This window comes from Charadrius vociferus, unplaced genomic scaffold, assembly GCF_000708025.1.
Source record: "Charadrius vociferus isolate BGI_N301 unplaced genomic scaffold, ASM70802v2 scaffold332, whole genome shotgun sequence".
Lineage (NCBI taxonomy): Eukaryota > Metazoa > Chordata > Aves > Charadriiformes > Charadriidae > Charadrius > Charadrius vociferus.
In genome coordinates, this window is record NW_009647418.1 from 2,285,267 (window position 1) to 2,299,458 (window position 14,192).

Below are 14,192 nucleotides of genomic sequence, written 5' to 3' on the forward strand. Positions count from 1 at the left end.
TGCCCTTTGCTCCCAGTAAATGTCTCCAATTCCCGAAAGAGGGCAATTCTCTGCTAGAGCTGAAACAATGTCAGCAAATTTCTCTGGCAGCTGTTTGTATTGCATCTTAAATCCAAAGTGTAAGAGTTAATAGACAGTATCAGCATTGCACATACAAACTGGCCTTGAAATTGGCTTTTCAGCCATGTACGCTCCAATCCACCCCATCAGTGCGGGGCACAGAGTCTCACCTCTGCCACAGGTCACATTCTTTTCTAAAGCTGAGAGCTGTGGGTGGAGGGGAGGGGCGGAATGGCACAGAGGAACCCAGGCTCCAGTTTGTCCTGTTATATTTGGCATTTCCCTGGGAGGCTGTCCATCGCTGCAAATGTTTTTCTTTACGTTTGGTTGGTTTTTTTCCTTTCCCTCTTGACTTGTGCAGAACGTCACAGCCAACCACAGGATAAATGACACCATCGCTAATGAAGATGGGCCCCAGACCTTAACTGGAAGGTTTATGTATGGTCCGTTAGATATGGTCACACTTACAGGAGAAAAGGTACTGTGTCTGCTATGGGGTTGCGCACCGTGTGGTGAAAAGTGTGGGGGACAGGGAGAGAGGCGGTTCTGGTCGGTGCTCCCTTGGTTCCTGACAGGGTTTGCCACTCTTGCGTCTTGGCCAGGTTCCCCCACACACACTTGTGTGGTGCCTCCTACGAGGAACAGGATTCATCATGGAGGTCTTCACCACCAAGACTGGGTTTCGTCCCAGCATCCTGATGTTTGGGTGCTGCTCAGCTCACATCTTTGAAGTGCAGAGGGTGGAAGCAGGACCCAGCCCTCCAGAGGGGCTTGGGTGGAAGGTCCCCATGCTTGGCTTGTTCTACTCGTCTGTGTCTCTCATGCTATTGTTGACCCAGCCTTGCTGTCTTCCCAGGTGGACATCCACATTATGACCCAGCCACCGTCAGGAGAGTGGGTTTACTTTGACACGGAGATCAGCAACAGCAGTGGCAGGATTTCTTACGTCATCCCTGAGAACCGGCGCCTGGGCATTGGCGTGTACCCCGTCAAGATGGTGGTCAGGTGAGGTACCTTGGGGTGCCGGGGCTCAGCTTGCAAGAGGAACAAATGAGGCATTTGATGACTGTAGAATGTGGTCCCTCCGTAGAGGGGCAGCTCTGCTCGTTGGGTGGGTTCAGAGCCAGGTTTGCCAGCAACCAGGGACAAAGCCATTTGTACTCTACAGCTGTAAGAGGAAGATCCATGTTTCCTTCTGACTCCTGTGTCATCAACAGCATGGTAATTGAGCTGCCGTTGCAGGCGCCCGCCTTCTGCACCACAGACGTATGGCCTCACGGTCATCTGCAAAACTGCACAGTTGAGCATATTTTAAAGACCATAAACTTGTCCCTGAGGGACAGAACTTTGTACTCATGATACTTCACAACCCAGGGGCTCCAGCTCACCTCCAGTAGCTGGTGTTGAGCTCCGGGAGGAGCAAGGAAGGGAGCATTTTCTCAGTGGTGATCCCAGCAATGGTTTTCTGGAGGTATTTTTTTGAGTCACAGATACCAGGGCTCTAGAGTACTATTTCCATCCCCACTTCAACACAGAGGCCCTCATGCAGTGCCCGTCACCACTGTAACTGCGGGTGGCATTGCTGTTAGACCCTTTGGGCCACATTTGGGGGCTGCTTTGGGCTTGTACTGCACTGCAGGACTTGGTGATGCCTTCTGAATATCTTGATGCCTATAAGTCCCTGCATCCCTTTCAGGGGCGACCACACGTACGCAGACAGCTACATCACGGTCCTGCCAAAGGGGACGGAGTTTGTGGTGTTCAGCATCGACGGCTCCTTCGCAGCCAGTGTATCCATCATGGGCAGCGACCCCAAAGTCCGCGCCGGAGCAGTCGATGTTGTAAGGTCAGCGGCCGGGGCTGGGGCAGTTCCTGTGTTTTACCCTAGTGTTGCTGTAGGTCTGCAATCCATTGACTTGTGGCTTTCCCTCTAGGCACTGGCAAGACCTCGGCTACCTCATTATCTATGTCACAGGCCGCCCCGACATGCAGAAGCAGAGGGTGGTGGCATGGTTAGCACAGCACAACTTCCCCCATGGGATCGTCTCCTTCTGCGATGGGCTCGTTCACGACCCGCTGCGGCACAAGGCCAACTTCCTGAAATCCCTCATCACGGATGTAAGTCTGGGTCTGCTGAAATACGATCATAGCACGGGTTTAGATTGCTCCTCGTCCAATTGCCCCTGTCAGCACCAGTCTCTTGGCAGCGATGTGACCTGCAGTGGAAGATTAATGTGTTCATTTTATTTTCATCCTTTTATTGCTCTACAAAAGTGTCTACGCTGTTAAATTGTGTCATCTCTGCTCTGCGCTGCTCCATTTCATCACTGGTCCTTCCAACACCAAATGCCTAATGAAAACAGAGGCAGCAGTGCACTTTTTTCACCTGTTTGGTGCCTTTCTGGCTGCCCGTGGTGTAACCAGCAGGTCTGAGAGGGCATGGAGCTGCTGCCGAAACGGCCTCGCACCACCCAGCCTTCACGGGAGACTCCACAGAGCATCTTCCCAAGTGTTTGACCCCAGGGAGGTCTTAACGTCACTCAGCCCAGAGCCTCAGAAAAGCTCCAGATAAAACGAGGTTTTCTCTTGTCTGGCAATTGAAGGGACTGCTGGTGTCCCCAGCACTTGTGTCCTGCCTTGAATAGCGGGGAAAGCCCCTCATTAACTGTCTTGGACTTAATGTTTTGGCCTGAGTCACAGTGGTGGGAGCAGCTGCCCCTTACTTGCTGCCTGCTCTGCCTTGTCCTCCAGAAGGGCAAGTTTGTGACCAGGCGCAGAGATTTCCTTTCCGTCTCCCTGGCCTGTCTGCGGCTCCGGGGGCAAAGCCGGCTGGTCTGTGGTGGCACCAGTGTCCGCATCATCCCTGCCAGCCGCTGCTTCAGCCCACTAAGGAAGGGGTTGGCCAGGAGCTGCTCTCTGCTCGGAGTTGGAGGCAGACGAATCCCTGAAAAGCAGCCTATTTTGCTGCCTGCCCCTTCTCCCTCTGCCTGGCAGAGTTAAACAGCAGAATTGCATGCAAGAGCACGGCTGGTGCAGGGGAACGCTCCTCGCTCATGATTACCGCGCTGGGGGGTTGCAAACAGCTCCTCTCTCCCCGTGACAAGCAGGCGGTGAAGTGTGCGGCATCCCTGCCCCCCGCAGACCTCAAGGAAAGGCTGTGGATCAGCAAGCGGAGATCTGCTTTCGTAGTGGTGTTACTCGTCTTGTTCTGGCCTGTGAACATCCTCAGCTCTGTTAATTAGCACTTTGCACAGCGGTGCATTGTCCAGTTGGGAACTTATATAAGTTATTGACCTGAGAGTCCCACAAATGCTATTTTTTAAAAAAAAAAAAAACAACAACAACAACAAAAAAAACCCAAAAAAACCAAAAAGCCCTGCCTGTTGGGCACTGGGCGCCCATATGTTGCTTTCTCACCCCACAGCTCCACATGAGGATCCATGCGGCATATGGATCTACTAAGGACATCTCTGTGTACAGCTCCATCAGCCTCCCGCCCACGCACATCTACATCGTTGGCCGGCCCACCAAGAAGCTGCAGAGCCAGTGTCAGGTAGGAGCCAGCTTGTCTGAGCCCTGGAGGTGCTGCCAAGGGCCTCCCATGGGAGGGTGGTGGCAATTCGGTCATCTTAAGACTGGTGACTGAGCTAGTGTTCGCCAAGAGGACGGGAACTGTCCCACAGACCAGGACCCATCACATCTATCCGAGTGGTTCCATGTCTTGCACATCACCCTGGAGAACCTGGCACAGCAAACCCATTTGGCTCCCAGTGGCTATCAGGGAAATGTGTCCCATCCCTCTTAACGCCCGTTCTCATCCCTCTTGTCTCGCAGTTCATCACGGAGGGGTACGCGGCCCACCTGGCCCAGCTGGAGTACAACCACCGCTCACGCCCTGCCAAGAACACCACGCGCATGGCGCTGCGGAAAGGCAGCTTTGGGCTGCCCAGCCAGACCGAGTTCCTGCGCAAGAGGAATCACCTGCTGCGGACCATCTCCTCCCAGCCTTCGGCCACCGGCAGCAGCGCTGGCCACCGCCCCGAGCGCACCCAGAGCCAGTCCGACAGCGACAAGGAGAGGGACAGGGAACGCAGCCAAAGAAGCATGAGCATTGCCACAGGGTGCTGGGGCCGGAGCGCGGCATCCCGGCTGGAGTCTGGCCTCTTGGGGCAGAAGTAGCCAGGCCAGTGCCAGCAACTTGTCGGCTGCAGCCACCAGAGGAGAAAACGAAAGGAAAGAGGGACGAGGCTGGCGTTACGGGCTGGAAGGGTAAATATGGTGCTACTCTAATAACATCATGGTATTCTGGGAAGAGATGGGATGTTTCCCACGCAGAATGTGCAGGCCTTGCAGCGGGAGCGTCAGGTTTGTGCGGCATGAGCCCAAGGAACAGCTGGAAACTGGGGGGGAAAAGTCTCCAGGTCGAGATCGCGCTCTCTCCTGCCTCCTTCTCTTATCCAGGTTTAGTGACTGTAAATACGTGCCTCCTCGCCTTGTTAGCCATCGCTCCGATACGCGTGACCGAGAGCTGTCCTCAGAGCCACAGGACAGGGGATGAGGCTGGGGGAACTTGTTCTTGGTTGTCCCAGGAGTCAGACGGAGGTGCTCTGCCGGTGCCGGCACGGGGTGGGTTTGGGGTTCACTAAGCACGCTGTTTCCCTGGCACAGATGGCCCCGAGCGAGGGATTTGTCGTGGGCTGTGCCAGGCAGAGCAACCGAGAGCTTTACCTGTACAAAGAGCTTCAAGTTCAGCCACTTTCTCAAGGAGTACGTGCAGTGGCAGAGCATAAAGATGTATCGATGCTGTTGGTAGAGGCAGAATGTCGGCAGATTCATGCCCAAGAAAGTGGGGTCGTTATTGTTATTACTGTTATTTTTTTAAAGAGACCTTTTAGAAGCCGATGGAATTTAATGTGTTGACCTATTAAAAGAGGAATACAAGCTATTTTGTTTGAGCTGTTACAAACCTCAGACACTTAATTTGCTGTTAAAGTCTCCAAATACTCTCGCTCTGTATTATTTCCAAAAGTAACCACCATATATTTGGAAGCAGCTGAAAGCACTCAGCAGATAGATCGCATTGCAGTTCTTCTCATCCAAATGCAGGGTCTGACTCTCTCAACACCCACCTCTGAGACGTTTTCTTCTTCTTCCCAGGTTCTCTCCAAGTTCAGTAGCAGCTTTCATGGGAACTAGACTCGCTTCTTTTACCTGTAGTTACTGAACTGTAAAACCTCATTGTTTTTTGCACTGATGATTTTTAGAATGGAAACCTGTTACCATCTCATGTAGCTACACCTAACTGTTTGTAGTGCATGACAATGAAATATTGCTAAGCCAGGGTGTGTGTGTGTATATATATACATATATGCATATACATATGCACACACACATATATATATGTATATGTATATATTTAAAAAAAAAAAAAATTCTGTGCAGAAGTTTTTCCAGCAGTAAGGAGATTGTAAGGAAGTGTGCCAACAATGTCAGGCAAGCTTAAGAAAAGGCCATATCTTAATTTTCCTGGTGTGTTTCTCAGTGGATGTGCCTGAGCTGATGGTTTGTGCGCTGCTGGAGCGAGCCGGGGCTGGGTGCGTGGCAGAGGGGAGCTGCCGGCGCGCAGGGCGAAGCGCTCGCTGCTGGCTGGCATCCCCGCTGACACCGAGATGCGTGCGGTGCGTGGTACAGGAACAGGGGTGCATCGCTCCGCAGCAGCGGAGGAGAACAGTGCCTAGAGCGAGGGCTTGCCAAAAAGCCCCTTAGTCCTGTCCCTCCCGGGTCAGCCCCGGCGCAGGGCCCGGTTCCCTCCTTGCACACACCTCCCGGGGCGGAGGGGCATCCACCCCGGGGGCTCTGGGGTGCCCATTTACAGACTCCAGTTGGCCTCTTCACGTGGAGATTTTATAGTCCTACCGAGCTCCCCGACTATGTGTAACCCTGCTTTCCCCCACCACACCTTACCGTCTTTATATCACTTTCTACTTATGAGGATCTTCTTTATAACAAAGAATTTTTTAGACTGGCTGCTTCATTTTATTAACTGTTTGAATATGAAGTGCAGGACGGCCGCACTGAGACACACAGCACTGTGAACACTGCTCTGCTAATTGGCTCTGGGCCACGGTAGGCAAATCTAACTCATCAGACATCCAAGGTAGATCTCATGTGTTCGTGGCGCTGGAGGGTCGAAGCGGAGGCAGAGGAGGGACAGTGCTGAGCTGCCGATGGCGTCTGAGCCGGGGGAGAGCTCAAACTCAACTGCCCGCCTGCCGCCCAGTGCATCTCCCACGTCTTGCAGCCTGACTGCAAAAGGTTTAACCACTTCTCTTTGATAATTACTCAATTCCAGAATGTATCTGATGACTTTTGTTACCGAAAACTGACTTCCCTTTCTGCCGACTCAGCTTAGCTCTCTCTGAATGTACATCCAGAGCTGACTGGGTTTAAAACCAATGTGAATTGTCCCAGCTTTTTGCTAGTCGAATGTTCTGTCAAACAGATGCCATCCGAGTAGGAAGCCAAGCCACAATCCATCCTGCGAAGTCACCAAACCACATCACAAAATAATTTCTGCAAATTTGGATATGGCCTTTGCAAAATTCAACTTTCCTCCAAGCCCACAACCAAGGCGTAATCTGTACATTTTCCAATGCTGACGAGATGTTCACATTTTCTTATGTGTAGATAGTGTAAAACAGAGGCGAATGTAAATGTTCAACATAAGAAGTGGATATATAAAATTGAAAGTTATTTATTTATGTAGAGGAAAAAAAATGTCTGGAGGGACTGGAACCTTCAGGGTTTATTAATATTTAAAAATGTAGCTTTTTTGTTTCAGGCATTATGTACAAAGCAATTATTTTATGGACCAAGTTTAATGTAACTGTCAATGAATGCAGAAGTGCAATATTATACTCACCTCTCCATCACTCCATGTTTTAATCAGCTACTAACCAGTTAGACTGACAATCACAGCACCTCCGTCCTCATCCTTTGTTGAGCTTCTTGAAACTTGCCCGGGTCCTTTCCCTGGCCCCCCATCTGTTGCCATTGTACGGATCCAACGCGGAGAAGCAATTGGAGAGCAGGACCTTTATTGCTGCAATAATACCAGATGAGGTGGGTGTAGTTACCAGGAAATATGCCAATAAGTTTTTCTCCACCGATTCAGTCCGTCATAGTCTACATCAATCGATCCTCAGCCGCCCCCATCTGGCACTCATCTATCTGAAGCAAAGATCAACGTGCTACTCACTCAAAGAACAATAGCAATAGTTTAACTCTGTGTTTATAACCTGTTTGTTCCGAGCTGTTTTGGAGAGCAATGCATGTGACCCGATGCCTTTCCACGTGAATGGAAGAGGATCCGTTTGGATGCAGTGAGGGAAAGATGAATGTATATTCCATACTTACTAAAGGGGCACTGTCAGGTTACAGCCCTAACTTACCTTTATTACAAACAACTTGTTTGCTTCAAAACAAAAGAACACGAAGTTTCTTGTACTCCTCCCTAGCGCCGTTGTCTGGGCAGCCATCGGTGCGACGGGCGAGTCGCGCTGCTTCTGCTGCAGCCCACGTCCTCTTCTCACACACTAGCACAATACGGCCCGCGCTGCGCAGGCTGCCTCAAGTCGTTGTGGGTTTTTGGGTTTTTTTTTTGGTTTGGTCTGTTTTTTTAAATTGTTTCCATGGGAATCAAATTCTGCTGTGGAGCTCAGATTTTTTATAAAAAGCAGCTTTTTGTATTACTGCGCTATTGGGCTAGACTTTCTACCTGACGCTGTCCCTTTAAAGTTTAAAAAACAGAGGAGCCCATGCATTCCCTCCGAGTTGTTTTCCTGGGTTTGCTAGATCATTTAGGCAGATGAGGCGAAATTCTAATACCAAAAACGTTTACAGTGTCCGACACGCGAGCCGAGAGCAGTAACTAGCCAAAGGGTTACTAACAAACTCCCGCTCCGCCCAGCAGCCGCCGTGCTTGCTGTAGCAGCCCCTTCTTCAGGTATCGCCACCGTTTGCTGCATTTCCTATTAGTTCTAGAAGCCTTACGGTCCCCTCCCTGTCCTCAGCACCCTCTGCCTGTTGATACCCTCGACTGTCAATTTTATATTCCAACGATGTTAGTTATATTTTATTTATAAAAAATTGCTTTAGGGGTAACAGACGCGTGTGTGGGGAACCACCAGAGGGCATGCCCGAGGGCGCCGGCAGCCGCGCTGGGTACGCCCCTGTGTGTACAGTACCGTGCCGATGACTCGCTTGTGTGTGACAAACCTTCTGTACAACTTCCTTCTCCTCCTTGCTGTTAGTGCATCGTTCCAATGCCTGGGTGTGCTTTGTGTACAGTATCATTGTGAGTTACACAGATTAAAGAAACGGGAAGGCTCTTCTCTGTCTGCTTTTTTTGGGAGACTCTAGAAACAGACAAGTCACAAACGCCAAGATGTGAGCAGGCGCCAGTTTAATGGGGTTACAGCGATGAACAAACATGGAAACCCTCCGCACAGATCAGTCCTGCAGGACCCATCTGTCCTTTAACCCATTTGTCCTTTTTTTTGGTTTTTGGTTTGGTTTTTTTTTTTTTTAAACAGTTTGTAGATTTATGGACTTTGCAGTGGGGGAAAGGCCAAGTGTTTGCTTCGCAGCGGCCATGGGCACGGGCCCCGAGAAGCCTGGAGCCCTAACGCTGCCTGGGGCCTGCGCTGCAAGGAAGGGACACGAGTCGCATGCAGGAACAGGCAGCAAGGTAAAGCCACCCCTCTGCAAAGCACACGTGCCTGCACCCCCGTGCTGCTGGCCGGGCTTGTGCTCCCCCCAGTGCCACCAGATGAGACGAAGCTGCCCCAAGGCTGAGTAAAGCCCCTGGGGCACAGCCGAGGGGGGCATTTGAAGGTGCAGGGGAGAGCTGCAGCCTGAGCGAAGCCATGCAGCGGCACAGCTGCTCCTCTCTGAGCGGGTGGGTGAGTGGGAAGGGCCCACGAGCCTGCAGCACCAGGTAAGCACGAGGCACGCAGATCCAGCAAGGAAGGGGCCAAGAGCAGCCCCCGAAGGGAAGAAGCGGCAGCCAGCTGTGTATTTTGCAGCCCCAGCGCATACCCTGTCCTGGCTGCAGTGTTGGCTCCCGGCCATGAAACCCCAGAGCTGAGGGACAGCAGCGCCTCCAGGTGCTCAGCACCAGCGCGCCTGTCCCCTGGGTCGTGCTGAGCTCCTCCGGCCTTGAAAGGGGTAACGGGGCAAGCAGGTCCAAGTGCATTACGGCCATGCTGGCCCCAGGCAGGAGAGGGAGGGGAGAAGCTGTTTACTGGCAGATGAACCATTGAAGTCGCTCTCCTTCCCAGTCAATAACTTACAGAGCAGCTGGAAACTGCCTCTGGGGAAGCATCCTGATGCGGTGCTGTCTGCATGGTCCAGAGACAGAGGCTCACACCTGGGCTGGCAGCGGCAGCAGGACAGGCTCCCAGCACGGCTGGTGCCCGCATGCTCACTGCAGCATCCCCGTCCTCGCCTGAAAGGCCAGCCCGTCCCCCCGGGTGGCTTGCTGCAAAGGGAGAGACACGGGCACTCACAGCACTGCCCACAGATGAAGGACCACCAGAACCCACCCACAGGGGCCCCTGTGGAGCTGTGCCAGGGCTCGGCTTGCCCTGGTAGAGTCAGGTCCCCAGGGAGGCAAGACAACGCCTCTGGGTGCAGCAGCTCCACACCTGCACCCACCCACCAGCAGCTCATGCTGGTGCTAAGTCCCCACTACCTTGTTAATCTCCTTGTGTCTCTCCTTGCTGACGATTTCTTCTAGTACTTCTCCATCTCCCTTAATAAGCCTAGAAGATAAGCACAGGACCATGAGTCGTGAGGGTTACTGGCAAGTTCCTACCAGCAATGCTGATTCCTAGCCAAAAAAGGTGCTGGCCCCCTCCCGCCTCCCCGAGGGCTGTGGTTGTGCCCCAGTTCAGGCACGCAGCCACCAGCTCCCTCACAGCAGTACGTGCCTGGGAGCAGGTGCTGGCCTGATGCACCGCTAGGCAAGGCCAGCAACGACCTACCCCTGAAGTTGCATTATGTGACTTTTTCTGGCTTTATCAAGCTTAAATAGCACGGCAGGCTTTTCCATTGCTCTTGTGGGATTAACGTCACCACGCTGCAGCAAGGACAGGTGTGGTGCCCTGAGACATCAGCATCCCCCCGCATGGGCCAGCTGTCTGTCCCAGGCTGTGGGCACTGTCTGCGGTGTGCAGAGCTAGTCACGCTTGCACAGGGTAGGAGAAAACACTTGCGATAAAAGCATCTCTTGCCACCCCACCGTCTGCAGAGGCTTCGCTGTCAACAGCAACGGCCCCAACACCTGCAAAACCTCCTCCTTTTTCACACAGAGTTTGGTCCTGGCTGCCCCAGGAAACTGCAGAGCCATTCAGAAACAGGGGCCAGTTTGGGCCTGAACGGCAGCCAGACCAGGGAGCACCTTGCTGAGCAAATTCCAAGCAGTGTCGGAAACGGCTCAAACGTCCAAACATGAACAGAAATTTAATTGTCTTCATTATATGCCTTACGGGGAACCGACCTTTGTTCCACACCTCCCTGAGCCCCGCAGGCTGCCTTCTATTTTAAGACTGGACTTGTCATACCCGATTCTCTTCAGCATGATGTTTTCTGCTTGCTGAGAAGATGCAGTTTATTAAAAACTGGGTCATTTCTGTTTGGCAGCTAAACGAACTTTGGTTTGATTGTTGCCTGTAACCCCAAGGGGCACACACACTCCCCCCTCACTTGCACCTGGGTGCTAACCGGGGCTGAGAGTGTGTGCACTTCGGAGGTGAAAGGCAAGTGCATGAAGCAGTGGGGTGAGCAGGTGCCAGTCATCCCTCTGGTTGCTGTTCTGCCCCCGGTTGCAGAGTCCCATTTAATGGGAAGAAGCTGAACCCTTCACAGCGCAAGGAACAAAGCTTCTGCCTTGGGCAGCAGGGTGCTCTGGTGTCTGCATCCCACAGTTCCCGGCTGGGACGCAGCCCTGCACCCCTTGCATGGAGCCCCAGCACAATTAGGTAATTTGGTGACAAGCACATCATTTTCTGGGTAAGTTACACCAGGTCTGATGGGAGGGAATCTGCAAGGGAGCGGCTCAGGCCTTTTCTGCTGAAGGGGACCTGGGTCCACGCATGGCACCGCAGTGCCACGGACCAGCATCCTCCAGGACTCCAACCCACACAGCATGGATAGGGATGGACAACCCGTCTCCCTCTTCCGCTGGGCTCATACCTGGTTCTCCCCGTTTCGGGATCCACGACTCTCCTTATGACACTCTGCCTCGCGTCCCATTCTTCCTTTGTCATTGGCTTCATAGCCTGGATTCGGGATTTTTGTTCATCTGTCAAAACTAGAATGCATCAGTTGGTCAGAACCATGCTCGTGGGGGTGGCTCCTGGCCGAGGGGCACAGCACTACATCTGCAGTGAACAGACACACATGCCACCCCAGTCTCCCAGCAGCACTCAGGGTTCAGTGATGAACCACGCAAAGGAAGGGCCACTTCATGTCCCAAAGCCGGTACCAGCTTTGCCAGTGTGTTACTGCTGACCACGACCTTCCATTGGGCACCTTTGTTCCCCGCTCACATCTACGACCTACATCTAAACACTTCACAAATGAACCTCTGAATGTGGCTCCTTATGCTTATTGGTGTGGCTCGAAGGCGGCCACAGTAGGTAGGAAGGAGGAGAGCCTGGAGCTCCTCCCTTACACAGCCCTGCTTCCCCCAGACACCTCCTGTGGGTCCCAGGAAGGGAGACATGCAAGCGTCTTTCCCCAGTGGACATTTGTGTGCCCTGGCTTCAGCAGGTGAGTGACTCCTTCTGCCACTGCTCCAGTGAGGGGCCAGGCATCACTTCTTCCTTGGCTTTCTCCTCCTTAGCTCTTTCCTTTGACTTCTTTTTTGATTTCTTCTTTATTCTCTTCTTCTTCTTCTTCTTTTTGTCTTTCTGTTTCACTCGCTTTTTTTTGCTGTGTCGACTCTTCTTTGTTTTGGAGTCACTGTCACTGGAGTCATCAGAAGAGGAGCTGGAGGAAGACGAAGATGAGGAGGAGCTGGTGGATGAAGATGATGTCTGAGAGGAAGAGGTACTTGCCTTCCTCTTCTTTTTGTCCTTTCCTTCCTTCTTCTTTTCTGCAATACATAAGAAGGGGTTGAGTGGAGCAGCTCTGGCCCTGCGGCAGCTGGTCATCCCCCTTCCAGCCTGGTTTCTTTCTTGCCTGAACAGCAAAGCCCCCAAACACCGGGTCAAAGACCCCTCTGTGCCGACACCACACACATCACAGTATGCAGTGCTGCACTGCCAGACCAGCACGCGTAGGGGTTGTAGGGCTCTGCACTTGTCAGAACGACACTAAAATGGGCACAAAGTGCACAGCAAAGCAACAGACACCGATTTATCTGACAGCAGGGACCCTCTCCTCCCAGCTGGGCCCTCTCTGTGCACCTGCCCCAGGGAAACATGGTGGAAATGTGGGGTCATGGGCCTTTCCCCTACCTTCCTTAGCTGCTGCTGAGCTTGACTTGTGTTTGTGAGACCCAGAGGTCCGCTTCCTCGGAGGAGAGCTGCTGCCCTGGTGTGAGTCCTTGCTGCTTTTCCTCCTTTTCTTCTCCTTTTTCTCCTGTCTGCTCCGAGAATTGCTTTTGCTCCTGCTTCGCGATCGCTTCCGAGACTGGCTGTGGGCCATTGTGCATCAGCCCCTGGAGGGAAAAGGTTACATCAGCACTATGAGGGAGACCACCCTCACTCAGCGTCAATGCAACCGGCAGCCCCAAAAACCTCAAATCCAACCCTGAGACAACCAGCCCTGGAAGACCTGCTCCTGTTAAACTCCTCTCTGCTCACACCCGCTCTCGCTGAGCTCCCAGTGCGCAGGGGTAGGTCAGGGTTACCCATCACACAGCCGTGGCCAAACTGAATGTCACCAACCCACAAAACAAAGCCTTCAGCGGAAAGCTGGGGCCACGCAAGGACAGCTCTGCCGTCCCCAGGCAGCCCTTGCCCACCTTGAGACAACTGTCCCCAAGCAGGTTTTCCACCAGGAAACACCTCCGCCAGGTTTTTCCCACACTTCTCATGTTTGTCCTTAGATATGATGACCAGGAGAGAATCGGGCTGATCCTCACCGCGGGCAGGCGTGGAGGGGCCTGAAACACATTTGCAGGCAACACCGTGCCTCACGGCCGACCCCCCGGCAGCCACGGGCCACCCCACGGCACTGGGAGCCATCGGGAGGACACTGCACCCACCAACAGATGCCAGCAAAGTGTGATCGATGCTGCTGCGACAGTCAGCAGAATGAAACGTCCTCCCCAGGCCAAACATGGAGTCAATCACCTCATTATTTAAAATGCCAAGAGCAGGCACAAGCCAAGGGGAGGAATGAATTTTTAATATTCCGATTTGCTTTTAGAAAACAGATTATGCATTGAGCTGGCATCCCCGTCCATCAGCCTGCCCGGCTGCCAGCAGCCACAGGCCAGAGACGGCATGATATATGCTCTCATTAATTTAAAAAACAAACTGGCACCATCGGCAGAGCAGTATCTGGGAAACGCTTTCTCACAGCCACCTTCCAACTACTGCATTTAATTAATTGCATGTTTACCACCTTGACGTTCCCAAGCGGCGATTCGCTCCCAAGTGAATCAGACCTTTGATTGATTTCCAGATGGAAATTTCAATCAGACAAAAAAAAAAAAAACAACCCAAAACAATTAAGGACGGGCAGGGAAGTTTCTGAGGATGGGAGTCCGTCATCGACACACCTCCAGCAGCCGTCCCTCACACCAGGGCCTCGCTGGCAGGACGGCATTTGGGTCTCAGGTCCACTCCATCCATGGACGTGGCAGCAGGACCCTCTTTTACACAACGGTGCCAACAGGGTCCATGGATGCGGAGTTGGGTGCAGACAGGAGCATCCCGACAAGTCCGGGGCGACTCTGCGGGATGGGGACGAGCCCCGAATCCATCACCGTAGCACCCTGGGCTGGTCGCACCCCAAAACTGGGGTCGCACCCCAAAGCTGGGGTCTCGCCTCCGCTCTGCCACCAGGTTCGTGGCCACAGCAGGGCGGCTCCTCCTGCCCACCCAGCTCAGCCCTGG

General features: G+C 53.0%; 2 protein-coding genes across 3 annotated transcripts in view; one reads left to right on the plus strand and one right to left on the minus strand.

The window, feature by feature from the left end:
* Positions 1-4,239, plus strand: part of PITPNM2 (phosphatidylinositol transfer protein, membrane-associated 2) — a 66,987-nt gene extending 62,748 nt beyond the window's left edge. For both annotated transcript variants that reach the window (XM_009880267.1, XM_009880268.1), the window contains 6 exons: positions 422-538; positions 917-1,065; positions 1,757-1,906; positions 1,995-2,178; positions 3,485-3,613; positions 3,895-4,239. In XM_009880267.1, the coding sequence (XP_009878569.1) occupies positions 422-538; positions 917-1,065; positions 1,757-1,906; positions 1,995-2,178; positions 3,485-3,613; positions 3,895-4,239 (1,074 nt within the window). The remainder of the gene's footprint in view (positions 1-421; positions 539-916; positions 1,066-1,756; positions 1,907-1,994; positions 2,179-3,484; positions 3,614-3,894) is intronic.
* Positions 4,240-9,544: 5,305 nt separating this feature from the next.
* Positions 9,545-14,192, minus strand: part of ARL6IP4 (ADP-ribosylation factor-like 6 interacting protein 4) — a 5,236-nt gene continuing 588 nt past the window's right edge. Inside the window, 5 exon segments of the mRNA XM_009880269.1 lie at positions 9,545-9,601; positions 9,815-9,884; positions 11,317-11,434; positions 11,882-12,220; positions 12,585-12,779. Coding sequence (XP_009878571.1) covers positions 9,545-9,601; positions 9,815-9,884; positions 11,317-11,434; positions 11,882-12,220; positions 12,585-12,774 — 774 coding nt within the window. The 5' untranslated portion in view covers positions 12,775-12,779.